General features: G+C 36.5%; 1 protein-coding gene across 15 annotated transcripts in view; it reads left to right on the top strand.

The window, feature by feature from the left end:
- MPDZ (multiple PDZ domain crumbs cell polarity complex component) overlaps positions 1-12,014 on the top strand; it is a 111,648-nt gene extending 99,634 nt beyond the window's left edge. For 14 of the 15 annotated variants that reach the window (XM_040089524.2, XM_040089526.2, XM_058423995.1 and 11 more), the window contains 8 exons: positions 2,718-2,804; positions 4,104-4,200; positions 4,865-4,908; positions 6,497-6,619; positions 7,464-7,568; positions 7,680-7,792; positions 8,811-8,934; positions 9,719-12,008. In XM_040089524.2, the coding sequence (XP_039945458.1) occupies positions 2,718-2,804; positions 4,104-4,200; positions 4,865-4,908; positions 6,497-6,619; positions 7,464-7,568; positions 7,680-7,792; positions 8,811-8,934; positions 9,719-9,865 (840 nt within the window). In that variant the 3' untranslated portion in view covers positions 9,866-12,008. Of the gene's footprint in view, positions 1-2,717; positions 2,805-4,103; positions 4,201-4,864; positions 4,909-6,496; positions 6,620-7,463; positions 7,569-7,679; positions 7,793-8,810; positions 8,935-9,718 lie in introns of all 15 variants that reach the window. The other variant, XM_040089525.2, reaches the window with a different exon arrangement.
- Positions 12,015-17,770: the final 5,756 nt, after the last annotated feature.

The raw sequence follows: 17,770 nt of genomic DNA, 5'->3' as shown, positions 1-17,770 counted from the left end.
GATGGATGAGGCTCTGAGAAACCTGGTCTCTAGGAGCCATAAATATATTTTTTAATTATTATTATATATGTTTTGTGCCACCTTATATCCATTTAATACTACAATGCATTTTTCAGTGACCAAGCATTTGGTGTAAGAAACTGCTTTCTCAGAGTTTACTGAAGCTGCAGTTCTTGGAGCCAACCTTTTTTTTATAACTTTTTTGTTTCTGATATCCTTTCCCTTTTTCCAAATCAGAATGAAGTCAGATAGACAGTATTTCCAGTAGTCTGGCAGGAAGTCCCGCTGGTCAACCAGCTTGTCTGTTTTTCAGTTCAGAGTTTTAAGACATACTTCATAGGAAGGATTCCACTGAGTCAGCATTTTCAATTAAAACCACTTCACTGGAAAAAGTTTAACAGATACTCATTATAGCTGTCTTTTGGATACGTAGTCACATGGTCATGCTTCTTAACACTCACATTCAAAGGTATATTTTTGCAGATCTTGAACAGGTCCTTAAGGTTTTGGATTTATTGGGGAGCAGGGGTCCTAGGGGAGAGCAGTGGTCAGAAAGGGAGATAGGAGGACTTCTGTATTTTCAGCATATGGCTGTTAGTGAGAACACCAGAACAGGGTCTGGTTTGTGACAGTGAACTTGTTAGCATACTCTTCTTTGGTTATAGTATTTTTCCCTTCTTACATGATAGTTTTTTGATTTTATTTAAGAACACAGCATTTCGTCTTTGTGGGCTGTACCTGTCCTCTGCATAAAAATGCCTTTTCCTGTGGGACGTTTCTTTCATTTTGGCAAGAATTTTGGAGTATCTAATTGAAGATGCTTAGTTTCCACTTACCGTTCGTATATTCAAGTTTTAAGTACTTCATTGCTCAGTAGTACTTGTAGTTAATTTTCGTGCCCCTGAGAAATGGTCTTTTAAAATACCTTACACAGATTATTGTTAATAATTGTTTTGTTCACATCGTATAAGTGAAATAAAACACAGTCACTCACATGTAGGCAGTCACTCTTTCCTGTTCAGTTTTCATTCATGAGAACAGGAGCTGGGAGTGAATTGTCTTGAACTGCCTAAAATGTATTTTGCTAGAAAATTGTTTTATAATCTTTGGAAAATTCCTGTGTATTTTAAGTAGAATGAGATGGATAGAATGTGTCATCAGTCTGAGAATTCTGCTTGTTCTTGCAGTGTTTCTTTTGAAGTATCCCCTAAAGTATGTGAAAAGACTATCAGCTTTTCCCCTCACTAGACTTAATGGATCTATCAAATGGAAGAATTTAGGAAGAGAGGGAAAGATGTGATAAAACTAAATGGGAATTGATTTATTCACAAGTTCCATTGGAAAGTATTACCTCCTACTTTCACACATAATTTTAAAATCTCATTTGTGTGTTTGTGTATTGTGAGAATGTGGTAATTTTAGGTACATATTTCCTCAGTTTTCCACTTTGAATAACAATTGTCCATATGGTTTAATACTACTAAATTCATATAAGTGAAGAAGAACGGTTTTGCCTGAGCTTAGATCAAGTCTCTTCCAGAACATTGAGAAGTCAACATTATTTTTAAAATAAAATGTGATTTAATAATAAATATTTTTTAGTGTCACCCTTAAGAGAATTGCAACAGGGTATGAGGTATTGAAACCTTGTTTGAATGGATATGACTGGTTGGTTTGGATGTACTGGCCTCTTACTGTGAATTTTTCTGACATATGCATGTATATCTCTTAGGATAATGAAGTTAAAACATGATAAATAAAGGCAACCTCATGTATTATTAAATTCTTTGAATGCAGAAGTTTACACTGACAACTTCCCATTGAAAGAAAAAAAATCAAAATAGAAACAAAACTGAATTTTCTGTACATTACAGATTGATATCTTCTCTTGACACTTTTATGAAGTTGAAAGTCTAATTTTCTTAGCTTTATGATAATAACTTTCCTGTTTTTTTCAAAACAATGTCCTGATTTTGAAATATTTAATTGCAGGGTGAATTTTCTCCTGACACATGCATTTTATGTAGATATGTGAATACTCAATAGTGTAGTTAAAATCTTAAAGGTTAGCTAAAGGACTTTCCAGTGTGCAGTCAGTCCATATCACTCAGCTTATTGCTGGGAGTCAGATGCAGACATAGACAGATGCAACTACAGACGTTTAGGAAATTTTCTTCCCAAAACTGGGCAATTGTTAAATTGATCCAGCATTTTTATGGTCCAGGTCCATAGTAATTACTATCCAGAGTAACATACAATTTCAAAAGTTTGAGAGAGATGATTAACTTTCCAGTTTAATTACCATGTTCTCAGTCGTATCAAGAGAAATAATGCTTAAGACTTTGAGGTGTTACACAGTTTTAGTTTTTATTGTAAAAATTGTATGTTGACATTGCAATTCAGAAGCTATTCCTTATTAAGTGCGATGTAATAGAATTAGTCCTCTTGTGTGATTTTCATGTTCATTGTAATACTGATAAATCCATTATTAAAAAATCATCCTGCTTAGTGCTGAGTATCATGGTGTACTTTGTGTGTGTCACTGGTTCTGCCATGAACTCTCTCTGCAAAGTGCTCATTTTGGGATTTCCAGTCCGTCATTCTTCCTTCTGTCCATGTTTTGTTTTCTTCTTCCACTTTTCTAGAAAGTCACTTAAATATTGTAGGTTTTAGTCTTGTAGACAGAAGATATTTGTTACAAGTAATGATTTCTTTAGTGTTCCTTAGGTACAGTAAGACTAGAGGTTGGAAGAATAAAAGCTGGGCCATTTCACTCTGAGAGGAGAACGTCCCAGAGTAGCCAGGTATGTAACTATAAAACTGCTTAGTTTAAGAGAAATAATGTTATGTAATGAAAGCAAGTAGAAAGGTTGGGTTTATGACGACAATTATTTGTCACATGCCTGATCGAAGATGGAAAAATTTTGCAGCTTTTTAGTAGCCATTATATGTTCAGTTTAGCAAATTATATCAGTTATAGACAGGATCCAGCCAAAAATATAATCCAGAAATTACTTTGCTCCAGACACCAGCTTGGAAGCATAGAGAACTCTAATTCTCATCAATACCAGAAGAACCTAGAGCTAGCTTTAAACCTCTCAGTTACTTTCAGAGTAGTTGGCATGCAGTGGAGTATTGTTTCAGTAAGCTTAGGGAATTTCTCCATTCCTTGCATGTTCTTACTGTAACCTTGCCTGCCAGAAGCAGGAAACCTGTACTCTTTCCATCAGACTTCTCTTACTTATTTTATTGTTGGTCTGATGGAGGATTGTTATGACCTCACATCAATTTCTGCATTTGAAAGTATCTTCCCTGCCATAGCAGCTTACACTGTGATTCCTTCCAGTCGGAGCTACAGTTCTGACAGCACACAAATTACCTTAAGAACTTCTTGGTTGTGAACTGGGGATGAAGATTATCAAGTACTAAATATAAATAGTTTTAAGACAAAATTCAAGTGAGCAGGTTAAGACTAGATAAGACTGACATTTTAGGCTCTCTTTAGAATTGGTACCGGTAAACAACATGAAAACATGCAGACTCCAGCTGGTTTTATTCTAAAATGAAGTTCACAGTGTTGAATGTTTTGAAGAGTGTGTCACAGTCAGTGAACTATTCTCACTAGGAACCATGTTGTTCCTTTACTTCCCTTGTAGAGTGAAAATCTTTTTGGAAATTGTACAGGTCAAGTTGAGTGGAGAGCCTAATCTTAGCTGTAGCTGATGCAGTAGGTGAATATTTGAGAGCCCACATGAGTATGTACTGAGATCTGTCTTTGGTATTCTGTCCTTATTGTGGTACTTGTAGCTAACTTGCATTAGAAGATTTCTATAAAATGCAGATACCAGGACCTTGTTGGGTCCTCAGAAGAAGCACTTCAAAGCTTTGCATGGGATTGTAAAAATACAATCTCTGTTGGTCTTATGTTGCATCAAAAAAGCCATATACAGTGAACAAAAAGCTTGTGGAGTTCTATGATTTGGTTTTAACTGGGCACAGGGAAAATAAAACACTGCAGAAAATAAACTGAATATAGTGAGTTATAGTTTTAGTAGCTGTGTCCGTGAAGCTCCTCTCTAATCCCACTCTAACATTGTGTGTAGGTCAGTGAAGGAAGTGGCAGTCTCTCATCATTCAGTTTTCCAGTTTCTGGGTCTAGTGCACCTGAGATCTTTGAAAGTGGCCTAAAGAAAAATAACGGTAAGTTGGAGAGTTTTTTTGGTGCTTTCAGTATTTTACTCTTATGAACTGGTAGCTGAGATCTTTCTGTTAAAATGTTATAACTATGTGATGTAGGCCTCAAAGATTCCTTAGTCTGTAAAATGCTGTAGAACAGGTTACTGCTCAGTACATCCTATATATATTGTAGTAGCTTTTTATAAAAGAGACTAACAGCTTGTTCTAAACATCAGCAGTTTAGATACTGACAATCTAAGCTGAGCTGTAATTTTGTATTTAGTCTAAAAACATAATTTTAGATCAAATGTCTCATTCATAGAAATCTCATTCATAGAAATCCAGATACATGTGGAATAGTTGTCTTATCCTTAAATTTAGAACAGTGATTTCTGATCAAAGTATTGTCAGAAAATAAAGTTTTTCTTCTGCTGTATTAGAACATACTTAGCAGTCTTATTCCAAAAGTTATTTAAATGAAGAAAATGGTTGATTCTTTCATGTGTTCTAGAAGTATTTAAATCCGATTATTGTAATGATGGCCACTATCAAAATCAGATTAAAATGTATGTAACAAACAAGCAGAAAGTTAGAATCATCATAGTAATTTGGGTAACTTTATTGAAAAAGCTTTCTAGGAATGCTAGTTTAACTTTTTATTTTTAATTTATTTTAATTCATTTGACAGCAACTTCTGAAATACAGGGACTAAGAACAGTTGAAATAAAAAAGGTAAGTTGTAGCATGCAGTGGCATATATCAAGAATAGGTTTGTAGATGTCAATAGGTATCTTTACAGAATGAAAGAAGTCTAAGCCTATTCATTGTTTTAGGAAAGGAACAGGAAATAAATTTGTCACTCTTTTTAGCTCAGGACTGTATGATCCCCACTGCCTTATATTTTTATGTAAAGTAGTGTGACTTATGCTGATGTGTCTCTCTCTCTCTCTCTCTCTCGGAGCCCTGGCTCCATTTCTGCCTCAGCTAGCTTGAGAGAGAAACCACAGCTGGAAGGATTTTTCCCTCAGGGTCCCAAAGATCCCAGAGGCTGCTGGAACCTTTTCCTTTAGAGAGAGCAGGTCTCCATCAATGGCAGAAGGAAAGATTCTGCCCTTGGTCTGGGGGGAATTAGGGCTTTATTCAGTCTTTCTCCTGTGGTCCTGCCCCTGCAGGATTTGCAGCCCAGTCCCTGTCTCCGTGCCAAGAGCCCAGAGCAAGCGATCCGTGTGTTCTCCTTGCTTTTATCTGGGGGCAAGGGCTAGAGGCAGGGACAAACCACTACCCAATCAGGAAAAAGGTGGGAGTGGAACAGAGTTGGATTACATTCCATTGTGGGAGAATGGGAGGGGAAAAGGAGCAGGGACAAATTTCAGGATGATACACTTTCCGGGGAAAGAGGGTGGGTACAGAAGAAACCATTACAAAACCTAATATAAAATGAAATACAATATAAACCCAAATAATGCACAACATTATGCTATCATATTTTGTGAGTTGTGTTGAAAGCAAAAGAGAGAGAAGAGGTACTGGGACCTAGTTTTATTGTTACCAGATTGAGTTAAATGCAGACTCTGTTTTGGTCAAGTCAGGGGAACTGTATCAAAGTTGAAACGCTGATTTTTGGTATTTGATATTTTTCTTCGAACATGTTTTTAATGAGTAGGTCCTTGCATGATAGCTGCCAGGTTTTCAAGTGTGAAATTCAGTTACCTTGTTTATGTGTGTGAGTTTAATCACAAACTGCACCTTATTTTCAAAAATATTTATACTTATTTGTCTTTTCTTGGCACCTAGTTCACTTATTCAGCCATTCTCTTTTTATACTAGAATCTGCAAATACCAGTTTGCAAGAACAGTTTTTACAGTGAGGTATTTGGGTGTGGTGTGGTGGTAAATAGCAGTTTTTGCTCTTCAACATTTGGACATTAGGTGGAGCATAAAAACAAATTCTAGTCTTCAGGAGATTCATAACAGGATATTCATATCGACAGCAATCCCATCTCATTGGTTTCCATTGCTCAGACCTCTGTGCCGACATTAAGAGTCAGGTGCTGGATTCTGTAATTATTTTGTTTGGTTAAGAGAAAACACACAACTAAATCACCAACTTTTCACCTACCACTGAGAAGAAGAAACATCCATTCTGGTATCTCTGCTTTCTTGAAGTGATGCGAATTGTATAAGCTTAAAATCTGGTTTGACACAGGAGTTCTAATTTTCATAAAATGAGGAGTTTAGCAATATTTTGAGGTAAGCCTACAATTCTCTGTGTTTTTCTTTCCAGAAAAATCTAATTTTTTTTTTTTAATTATTGTAATAGAGCCCTGCAGATTCACTAGGAGTGAGCATTGCTGGAGGTGTTGGAAGTCCTCTTGGAGATGTTCCTATATTTATTGCCATGATGCACCCGAATGGAGTTGCAGCTCAGACTCAGAAATTAAGAGTAAGTTAATTGTTAAGAAGGCTGTAAAGATTGCATGAGTAATTACTCTAGTCAGGCAGTAAACAAGCAGTTCAGTGATATAGTCATAAGTGCTTTTGGCTGTTGAAAGAATTCTTGAAGTTTGAATTGATGAAAAAGGATCTCAGATTGGTAGCATGGGAAAATGTAACTGCTGGCATATGCTAACTTAAGAAAGGAGGTCCTAAAGCAGTATTGGATGTTAGAGCTAGTCAGCTTGTGAAAATTAAAAGCATAGAAAGTGCTTCAGAAGGATACATTCTATAAACGAGTGCCACTGCTGAGTGAAGGGCTCATTCCTGCAAATGTAGGTGTGCAGTCTGCTTTATCTTTCATGTTTCCTGTGCTTAGGATAGAAAGAGTACATTTTAGACTCTGCATTAGGGTGGGAGATTTTATCTGAAACTATACCTAAATGCATACTGTATCCACTCTGCATCAAAGGTGGTTGAATTTGACTCAGGTTTCTTGGAAAATGTTATTTCAAGATGCAGTCAAACAGAATACTTCAGTTTCTTTTTCTTTCTTTTTTTTTTTTTTTTTTTTTTTTTTTTTTTTTTTTTTTTTTTTTTTTTTTTTCTACTTCAGTCTGTCTATCTTCTGGTGACATGGAAAATATGTCTATTTTTTAACATGTATTTCTAGAATTTTTGGATCAGTTCTGTAAAGCATCACTTCTTTTTACACTGATTACACTAAACAGGTGTAATTTGCTTATTCTGATGCTGAATTACCTGCCTTCATACCGGGTTATTTTGTAGTTCTGCTATTGTTGAGAGTGACAAATTTATGTAACTAAGTTAGATTTTTACATTTTCTTCTGTAGGTTGGGGACAGGATTGTTAGCATCTGTGGAACATCCACTGAGTGCATGACTCATTCCCAAGCTGTTAATATCTTAAAAAATGCTTCAGGCACTATTGAGTTGCAGGTAAAAAATCCTCAGTGACATTTTGAATATTTTCTGAATACTATTTTTCCAGCTGCTACATTGTACTATTTTAGTGTCAGCATTCTTACATCCACTGATTTCTGTTCCTAGGTTGTAGCTGGAGGAGAAGTGAGTGTCATAACAGGTCAGCAGCAGGATCCACCTACGTCCAGTCTTTCATTTTCTGGACTAACTTCAACTGGCATTTTTCAGGATGATTTAGGGTCAGTAAATATAGAATGCACAGCCTCTGTAGCCTATTACTTTATATGATATTCAACCTATACACCTTACAAATTCTAGCAAATAATGGGTGACATTTTTGGCTTAATCATGATTGACATGTTTTGTATACATGGGACCTGTGGGCCATAGGTCCTCTTCTGTGATACTAATGGTGCAGTTTGCTGTGCTGAAAATCTTTTTGACTCTCTGTAGAGTTGTGATCTGATTTCTTCTACAACTTCTATTGTTTCGCTGAGATTGCATGGTTGGGATTAATCGGTACACCCAGAAACACTCTTTTCACTGTTGTGTCTGTTTCCATAGTGTGCTCTCTCGTGTTGGGCTATCAGGTGTGTCAGATGTTTCTGTATACAAGGTATACTGCTTCTGGTATTCTGCAAGGTGCATTATGTAAATAAGTTTTGTGCCAAAACTCTGTCATAAATCTGAGGCCCCTTTTTTTTTTTTTTTTTTTTTTTTTTCCCCCCCAGGAAAATGGGGGAAGAAAAAAAAAGGATTCTTTAGTCAAACATACCTAATTTGAAAAGTAGAATTCCAAAATTTCTTATTATCAAAGTATATGTGGGGAAATACACCTGTAAATAATCTGTAGAATAAACATGTACATAAAAATACACAGTCATCTATTAGGAGAGAAGCAATTAAACCTTAATAGCATAAACTACTTGAACTAACTTTAGACATTACAGGATTTTTAAAGTAGGTGTTATGGAAGTTGGAGATACTGGCATTGTCTCTCTACATCAGCAATAAGCACTGCTGGTGGCACATAGAAGCGATAACTATGTCCTGAGTGGTGTATCTGAAATAGCTATGTTTATATAATATGGGCATTAGGCAATTTACATGAACTGAAATAGCCAGTTCTTTATAATAAAAGTATTTGTAGTTATAGTGGAAAAAGAAATGTATTGGTTAGCTTTAAAGGAGTTTTTTGTTGAATATTCTACATGCTAAATCCAAAGTTCAGACAAAATATTCTTTTCCCTTTCTTAGACCTCCTCAGTACAAGACCATTACTCTGGACAGAGGACCAGATGGCCTTGGCTTTAGTATTGTGGGTGGCTATGGCAGTCCCCACGGAGACTTACCCATTTATGTGAAGACAGTGTTTGCAAAGGTAGGTGGAAATTTATTCAATCAATCCATTTATTAGCTCACTGCAGTTATTGTTCTAAATCATGGCCTGGGTTTGCAGTCAAAAGAATGTTACAGTTTCTCACAGCTTTTCCTTTTTAGTGCAACAGCTGATCAAAATGTGCTTGCAGCATTTGAAGGCTGTAATCTTCAAAAGATCGAGAATTTCCAAATATACATGATTCAGCCTATTAGCAGATTCAACCTATTCTGCCTTCTATCTTGTCCACCTCTCGTGATTGGAATTTTGTAAATACTTAGTAAAACCTCCCTTGCCTTATATTTAGGTTGTGTTTACTTCAGGTAGTAGAGGGAGATGTTTTATTGAACTCAGATTGGACCTTCAGAGAAGTTCCAATGCTGACCTGGATTTGATAGTTTGGATGTCTCTAGGAAACAGCAGAGAGTCAGAGAAAACTGGAATCACAAATGCTAAATTATTATGGTAAATCAAAGTATAAAGCTGTCTTTTACACCACCTGGTGAAAAGTTCTCCAGGTCTTAAAAATGTTACTTCTATAATACTAGGGTTTAAATCTTACATTATCTGGAAAAACAGAGTTAAGGGAATCAAACAATCTTGTAGATGCAGTTTCTACATGTGGAACTTGGACCAGGCAGGGCTTACTGCAGAATTAGCCGTCTTTGCAACAACTGGCTCTATTTGTATCTCTGAAAAGTGTTGCAAGGGGTTTTCTTTTCAGGACTGTATGTCTGTAAGAAAAAGAAATGCATTGAGTATGCAGTTACTTCTTTTATCATTCCAGGGTGCAGCAGCAGAAGATGGACGCCTCAAGAGAGGGGATCAGATCATTGCTGTGAATGGGCAGAGTTTAGAAGGGGTGACTCATGAGGAAGCAGTTGCTATTCTGAAAAGGACAAAAGGAACAGTCACTTTGACTGTCTTGTCATGAGATCGCTACCTGATGGATTAGGGCCAATAAGACAATATTGTTTACTTTCCACACAGCAAAGAGAATGGAAATGTTTGTGTATTCTTCTTGCTCTTTCAGCTTCACAAGACTGTGTTACAACACTGAAGAAAAGTAATATTTAACCATATTTTTGTATACATTTGAAATACTTCTCTTCCTGTCAAACCACTGGGATGAAGTTATGTTAACTATGGGAATTTTCCTATTAGTAAGTCACCATGGGGGGAAAAAAAAATAAAAAAAGTTTTCATTAATAACCACACAAGAAAACTGAAATGTTTTGGTAAGAGATTTTGAATATTTGAATAATGTTAGAAAAATGAGAAATTCACCAAGTCATCGAGGGAGTTACTTGGGTAGCTATAGCCAAAAAACAGGAATAAGGTTATTAAAGAAAGAAAACATTATTAAAAAATATATGGGAGATAAGGGCAAAAGTATGTAATCTGGAGGCAGATGGTTAATAGACTAGATGGTTCTTTGGAACTAGATGGCTTTTAAGGTTCCTTTCAACCCAAATTGAACCCAAATTCAAACACCATATTATTTCACAATGCTCAGTTAGAAGGAACTAGGTTGTTGAACTTGAGTGGATTATTTTGCTTGTCTTTTAGTGTGTTTAAATTTACTATGTCATGGTGTATCTAAAAAAAACACCCAAAATCACTGTTTCACTTGACTTAAGTTTGAGGGTTTCATTATTTTGTCAGCAGGTGGGGGGAGGGGAGGGTGTGGTGGTGGTGATGGTGGGTTTTGTTTGTTTGTTTAGTTCATGGGTTTTGTGGGACTTGTGCTCAGGGCTGAAAAATCCATTACTAGTGGAAACTATTCCTGGTGATTGAGAAAGCCTGCAGTATTAGAAAAAGTAGAAACTGCAGTATTAGAAGAACGAGACTGTTAAAATAGGAATATTATATAGTCTGTATGGGTGAAAACAACTTTCCTAATATGAGGTGTCTGTAAGGACAGGTTGTTGTCTTCCAACAACTGCAGAACTATATACAGGATCAGTGCAGACATTTCTACAAGCATCAGAGCCATGAACAAACCACTCAGAGCAGCTCTACTTAGCTGCCAGCAGATGTCTGGATATTGCCAGTGTGGAAGGAGTTGATATAAATGATGTTGTTACCATTATCACTGGCAGCAAAGGTAGAGTCCTCCTTGAAGTGAGGAGGCATACAACCAGGACTAATGGGCTGAGGATGGGTAAAGGCCTGAAAATGCCTCACAGTGGAGGTGAGTAGTAAGACAGCAGTGAAGGTTTGCATCAGTAGTAAGCAGAAGAGGACCTTTGATAGCTACAACTATTATTTCGGGGATATTAATTTTAGAGGCACAGATAAAAGTGTCTAGTAAGTACAATGCAACCGCGGAGCTTTTCTTAGATCAGCAGCATGGTCAATAAATGCATCACTTTCTCATCACTAAAACTTTATCTAAAAACTGCGCTCAATGAAATGCTTAGCTAATTGTAACCTGCCTGCCTTTGCCTGCCATGCTCTTAGGAATCTGGCAGATAAAGCATGCTTTTCTCATGATATATTTTCCTGCAGAAAAATTTAGCAGAGTATTTTGAGACAGGAAGTTAGCAGTCAAACTAGTATGCTATTTAGCAGCAGGATGCTTTGTGTTAGTTAACAAAAATTGAATTTTATCAAGAAGGCCTTTATCTCAACTATCACTTAAGAGAAATATGAACTGAGAATGCAGGCAATGGTCAGGCCATTATTAGGGGATAATACAAAAGATTAGCATTCATTTTAGTGAGTCACAAAAGCAGTATTAGGAGTGTCTGTCAAATAGTATTAACAAATTGATAGCTATGTGAAAGTGAATTAACAAAAACCCCACTCTTTTTGTCTTTATAACTATTGTATAAGTTACACTGTGGTAGGCTAAGATGCAATAAACTAGATGGTACCATTACTGGATGCTGCTGTTATTGAAATGTTTTTGTACTTATTCCTTGCATAGAGTGAGGAATGCCGATGTTCGAGTATGTGAAGTCACTTTAAATAGTATCTATATTTGTAACAGAAGTAGCATACAGCTATTTTGTTACTGCTCTTGTATCACAATGGGGGATTTAAATAAATAAATTCCAAACTGTCATGATGAAGTAAAGTTCTGGGTGTGTTACTGGCTGCTTTATAATGGCATGCTTGCATTATTCATTCTGTTGCAAAAGATTAATTCAAAACAATTTAATAGTTAAAAAAGGCATAACTCTTGATGTGAACCTTAAAGCATCTGCTTTTTTTTTTTTTTTTTTTTTTTTTTTTTTTTTTTTTTTTAAGATTTTATCTTCACTTGTAAACTCTTAGCAAATTCATGAAACTGTGAAACTGTCTTGCTCTTTTCTAACAGAGTATTAATCACTGTTAAAAAAACATTCCTTCAGGCATGGAATGTGCCATGAGGAACAAAAATAGTGGGCTATGAGCTTGGGACTCTGAGATCAGGCTTTCCCCCAAGCCTCATGCCAGGAAATCGTTACATGACCACTGTTTAGTGGCTGCCATGCACTGGGCCATACAGTAATGAACTTGTATGGCTTAGGATGTTTGGTTTTATCATTTTGTATTCAATGCAACTTTTCAGTCACAGGGGTTAGTCCTGTAAGATGCTAGGTACTGTGGCCCAGTTCTACCAAGTTTTGTGGTTTTGGTTACATTTTTTCGATGTTACTGTGTTGCAGGTTCAGAAGGGTCTGGCATCTTAAAGGTTCTGTCCCATTTTCTGGTCAGATTGCCAGCCTTTTCTTTTAACTTTGCTTAACTCTCAGCTATTCATTTCTGAGGGGTAATCAGAGTGGTATTAATGAAAAGGTGTTAGGTATTATAGTGATCTTTAGTATTAGAGTGGAATTAATGAAAGGGACTGTCACTTTCTGAAAGCATGGGTGTGGACAAAGGACAGCTGATTCATAGGAACACGCATTTCATTTCTTGACAGTGAGCACGTATCGTTAGCATGGCCGCTTTTCTGTTCATTGCTCTCTTAGATTTTATTTCTGGGTTAGCTTTATGGTAGCAGTTGTATTGTTAATTCTCAACTGGGAGTAGGGTTGGAATTTAATAGCTATTGGTGATCCCCTTTCCTTCACACTATTCAGTCCTTTTTTATAAGGGGGGGGGGGGGGGGGGGGGGGGGGGGGGGGAAGTGCACGCTTTATATTCTATAGACTTAAATGAAGAAAAATGTGTCATCTTTTTTGTCAAGTGTCAAGAAGGTGTCTTATTTTGCTGACAGAGACTTGTAAGTAATGTGGAAGTACTTAGTACTTTAAATAGTGTTTTGCAAAGAAAGCCATACCTCAAAATGGGAATGACATTGGAAAGGGGCATTTATTAGATTTCTACACACATTTTTTCTTGCTTTTCAAAAACAAATAGTTTGAAGCATCTAAAATACTCCTGTGTAAAAGGTACTTTTCTTTTAAGCTCTAATTGAAGCCACTAACAATAAAGTTTTCACTTTCTTTACAAATGTAAATATTTGTAATAGTAAATAGTATTGTCCTTAGCATATTCAACACCTGCAGTGTGGATTTTTCTTTTGTAAGTGGTCGTCATGCATGTTCCTCAACAGACATGTAGATCTTTAACATAATGTGTTTTAGTCCATAGCTGGTGTTGCAGGATGATGAATTAATTTATGAAGTTTGGCCACCTGTATTCATGGAAGTGGTAGCAATGACAGGTAAGAAGATCCAATTCAAACACTTGAGAAGAATATACCTAATGCAAAATGATGCCCAAGTTGATCAAGGTTCCCATAATCTTACTCTCCTGTCATAAAATCTTCCTAAGCTTTCTACTCCCAGTGAAAATGATTGTTTGAAATGGGTAGAAAAAAATGTAGATGTTGCTTCTCTTATTTCAGTAGAAAGGAGATTAAATTCTGGTAAGATATTACTTCTAAAAGCTGTGTATACCTGAGCTGAAAATAACAGAATTTTCCAAATGAAATTATTAATTTTCAACTGGAGATTTTTTTGTTTAGTTGTAGCAGCAAATTGTTTTGTGAAAGTAAGACAAGCAGGTGTTCACTTACTATTTCTCTTCAGAATACTTTCCGTTTGGTCCATTGGTTTTGATCTTCATATAAGTAGTTTAAATATGTAACTTTTTAATTACATCAAAGGAGTGTTTGACTCACATACAAAAACAACTTACCTGTTTTTATGACTGCCAGTACTACTATATTGGATTTTTTAAGTGCTTGCAGTTATATGTCCACTCTGTCCATAGGCAGACAAGTGAAAGCTTTTTCTCAAAGAGGGGAGGCTTTCAATTTGTTAACATTTGTTATTATTTTCTGGTATTTCAGCCTTTGGTATTTTATTAGTTAAGATTGCACTTTGTTAAGTGCATTCAGTTTAATCAAAAGTATGCTTTGACTGACCAGTGTAGACTTCATACCTAAAAGAGAGTGAATGTTCCTGAGTATTTCTGTGGGATAGCAGTTACCTTTTTGATTCCTGTGCAACGCTGTTAAAGAACAGAGTGTCAGTTTGGTGTGTTTTCATAGTGTTTTGTTTATGCTTCTCCCTGTCCACAGCCACAGAAGAGGGCATGATACTAGGACTCAGAGAACTGAGGGCATGGGGTATATTTAAATGATGCGTTATCGGATTTCCACTACTGCACACCAGTTAAAGAAGTTTCTTGTTTGGGCGCCTCACACAAGCACTTAGGCTGAGGCACAGAAAGGTCTTTTTGGGCTATAACTTTCAAGTACCTTGTCATCACAGGGATGCCAAAGCCACTGTGTCGAACACTTTAAAGTTTCACCTTAACGGGGATTTTACAAAAAACAGTGAGAGGACCACCTTGAGTAATAAGTAGGTTGTAAGTTGTACTCTCTTTTTGAGGGAATATTTATCAGAAACTGTCAAAAACATATACAGTTTTAACTGAAAAAAAACATTCATTATTTCTTGTTAAATGTGAATATGTCTGTTGGAAGTAGAAAGAGCCATATTGCAAATGAGTTTTAGATAGATCTCAATACAGTCCTAATTGTTAAGGCAGTATATGTTCACTGGAATTCCTGTTTGTGACAGGGACCACTGAGGACACATGATAATAAAAGATTGTCATATGGAAAAAGTATTAACCTTTGTTACTGTCACCAAGACCAGAAGAAGGGTAAAAGGTTTTTTTTGTTGTTGGTTGGTTGGTTCCTTGTTGACTTTTGGGGTTTGGTTTTTTTGAGGGGTGTTTTTTTTGGGGGGGTGGGGGTTTTTTTGTTGTTGTTTTGTTGGTGGGGTTGGGTTTTTTGTGGTGTTTTTTTTGTTGTTGTTGTTGGTTGGTTTGGTTTGTTGTTGTTTGTTTGTTTTAATTCACACTAACTCTTTTTCCCAGATTTTTTTTTTCCCCAGATTTTTTTTTTCCCCCAAAGTGTAGAGTTCCTCTGAAGGTCTAATAAAGTGTTCTTCTTGTACTCTTGAAATAAAATAAATTGAAAAAAAAAAATCAGTGTTTCAAATACATATTTCTTCTTGAGTTTGATGAATATATACACATATAGATAGTGCAGGAAAATGTTAATGTTAGCACTCTCTTGGGGAATCCAAGCAACTACAGACCTAGTGTCTGGGCTGGAGACTACAGTTTTGCTGGTTGGGGAATTAAATAGCACAAGGGACACATTTAGTGTAGTAAATCAGTGTTGTTTCTTGGTGATCTTAAGCACCAGACAATACCTGCTGCATCTGCAGCTTCTTTTTAGGTGCATCTGGATGGTACACAAATTGTCATGTCCTGGAAAGTTAGTGTAAGAGAAATTCTAGGCTCCACCATTTCTCATTGCAAGTCATGCTTCAATTGAAAACTAAGGCCCAGCAGCATTTTGGAAGAATAACTGTAGGATTCTGTCTGTAAGAGAAGTTATGAGTCTTAAGTCTCAGGCAGATAAAAGCTCAAGTTGGCTGTTGTCTGACAGATGTGGTGATTAGAAACTCGCCTGTGGGTACAGCAGGCTACAGAGACACTTCTTGATAGAACTGATGCATACTGGCACTTTTCAGTCCTGCGTACTGGTGTGTACCACAAATTTCACTTGCAGACTTGAAAATCTGGGCTTAGGTGGCTGGTTGACTGTGGGGCTTCTGAAAAGGATCTATCCTTGAGCATCTTGGCTTAAATTAAAAGATCATGTAGAGGACCTGAATTTGTTGTGCCTATATCCAGTTCTGTCAGGTACCTCAGGTACCTCCCTTTTTACATATACATGAGGAGAAGTGCTGCCCTCAAATTTATTGTTAATGTAGACCTAGAGGTTGTTTGAACTAAATATGTGTGTTAATTATTTCACAAAAATATTTGTGGACACACTTTCATGGTAAAGCTTTTACAGCTTCTTTCACAACACTCAATGACAGCAGCGATTGCCTTTTTGTTAAATTAACAAAACCTTTGCAATAAGGGTAAATCTGGGCAGGACGGAGAATTGCTTGAGACAAAGTAAGAACCTCCTGGTGTGAGCTGATTTTCCTATTGTGACTGAGCATGCTCTCTTCAATCTACGCCTTATCTTCCTAGAAAAAATTGGGCTTTTGTTTGTTTCAAATGGAAGCTGACCATCAGAATTCTGTGTATATAGTCTCCCTCTGGAAAAAGTTTTTTTCTATTGTTGATAGAGCAGGAAGAAAGAATACAACTGGACCATTGCTTTAAGTCCAGATTTATGAAATATTAACCTTTAGTATAAATAGATCATTAATAGTTTATTGTTTGCTGTAATGTGTTCTCTTCTTTCCACTCTTAAGTCAGAGTCTCTTCAGAGCTAGCTATTTTGCCAGCAGCCAAACCATCCTTGTCTGCACTTCTCCCACTCCCATTTTATTTGATTGGAGTGTATGCATTGCACTGGGGGTGGAAATTATGTGTGAGAGGAGGATGTCAAAAGCTGTGTGTGTGCTCATGCACATGCTTGCATGTGTAGGTCTGGGAATAGTACTGTGTAAGTGGTGACTATTGGCCTGCAGATATTTCCTTCCAGGGAAATATATATATATATATATATATAAAATTTTTTTTCCTTATGTAAGAAGTTAAAATAGGTACTCTAATCCTTTCTAATTATAAATGTTCTCAAAGGATTTTTAAAAAGAGAATAAATATTTGATCTATTTTAATGTCAGGAAAAACTGCAGCAGGGGCTTTATCTGTTTCTTCTTTGTGATTTTGTGATTCCCAATGAATATTTTTCTAATGTGAATGTACATCTTTTCTATTAGTCTGGTAAGTTTAACAATGGAATACACTCCAGGTTCTGCTTTCAGGACAATGAAGTCCTATTTGAAGCTAACGGATGTTTGGGTGTGGGATACTGATGCTGTGTTTCTGGTGCTAGGATCACCTCATGAAGTACGAATACATTTCAGAGTTCCTCGCTGATAGAAGATCTTTGTTTAGGCCCATGTGAAAGACTTCATATTCATAGGATTGTTCATAGGATTATTCTCAGTTTTAATTTATTGATAGTTTGAATTCATGTATATGTATTATTGACTCACACTTGAGTATAAACCTTGAATCTGTTGGCCAAGCTAACAAATCTCTGATCAAACCAAAGTAGCAGCATGAATTGGGTTGGTTTCCGTCTAAAAGTCAAGGAAGAGGTGAACCAAACAGAAATGTTGGGCAGTCAGCAGCAAGGAGAAAAGGCATCTACTGATACCTGGCAGCCTATGTGCTTCTCTCTATTTTGAAAAATGGCTGCAACTGCCATAGCATGAACTTCCAATTCCAAAGTGAATTGAATTAAGAGGAGAGGGTTAAGTTAAATTAACAGGTAGCAGAAGAGGGGAAGTGGTCATCTATTTAGGCAAAAATAGGCATGGAGATGGCTCTGTGTTTCTCTTGTATTACA

The sequence above is a fragment of the Hirundo rustica genome, chromosome Z (genome assembly GCF_015227805.2).
Source record: "Hirundo rustica isolate bHirRus1 chromosome Z, bHirRus1.pri.v3, whole genome shotgun sequence".
Taxonomy (NCBI): Eukaryota; Metazoa; Chordata; class Aves; order Passeriformes; family Hirundinidae; genus Hirundo; species Hirundo rustica.
Note: the sequence above shows the minus strand (reverse complement) of the source record. Positions and strands in the feature narration are given on the sequence as shown.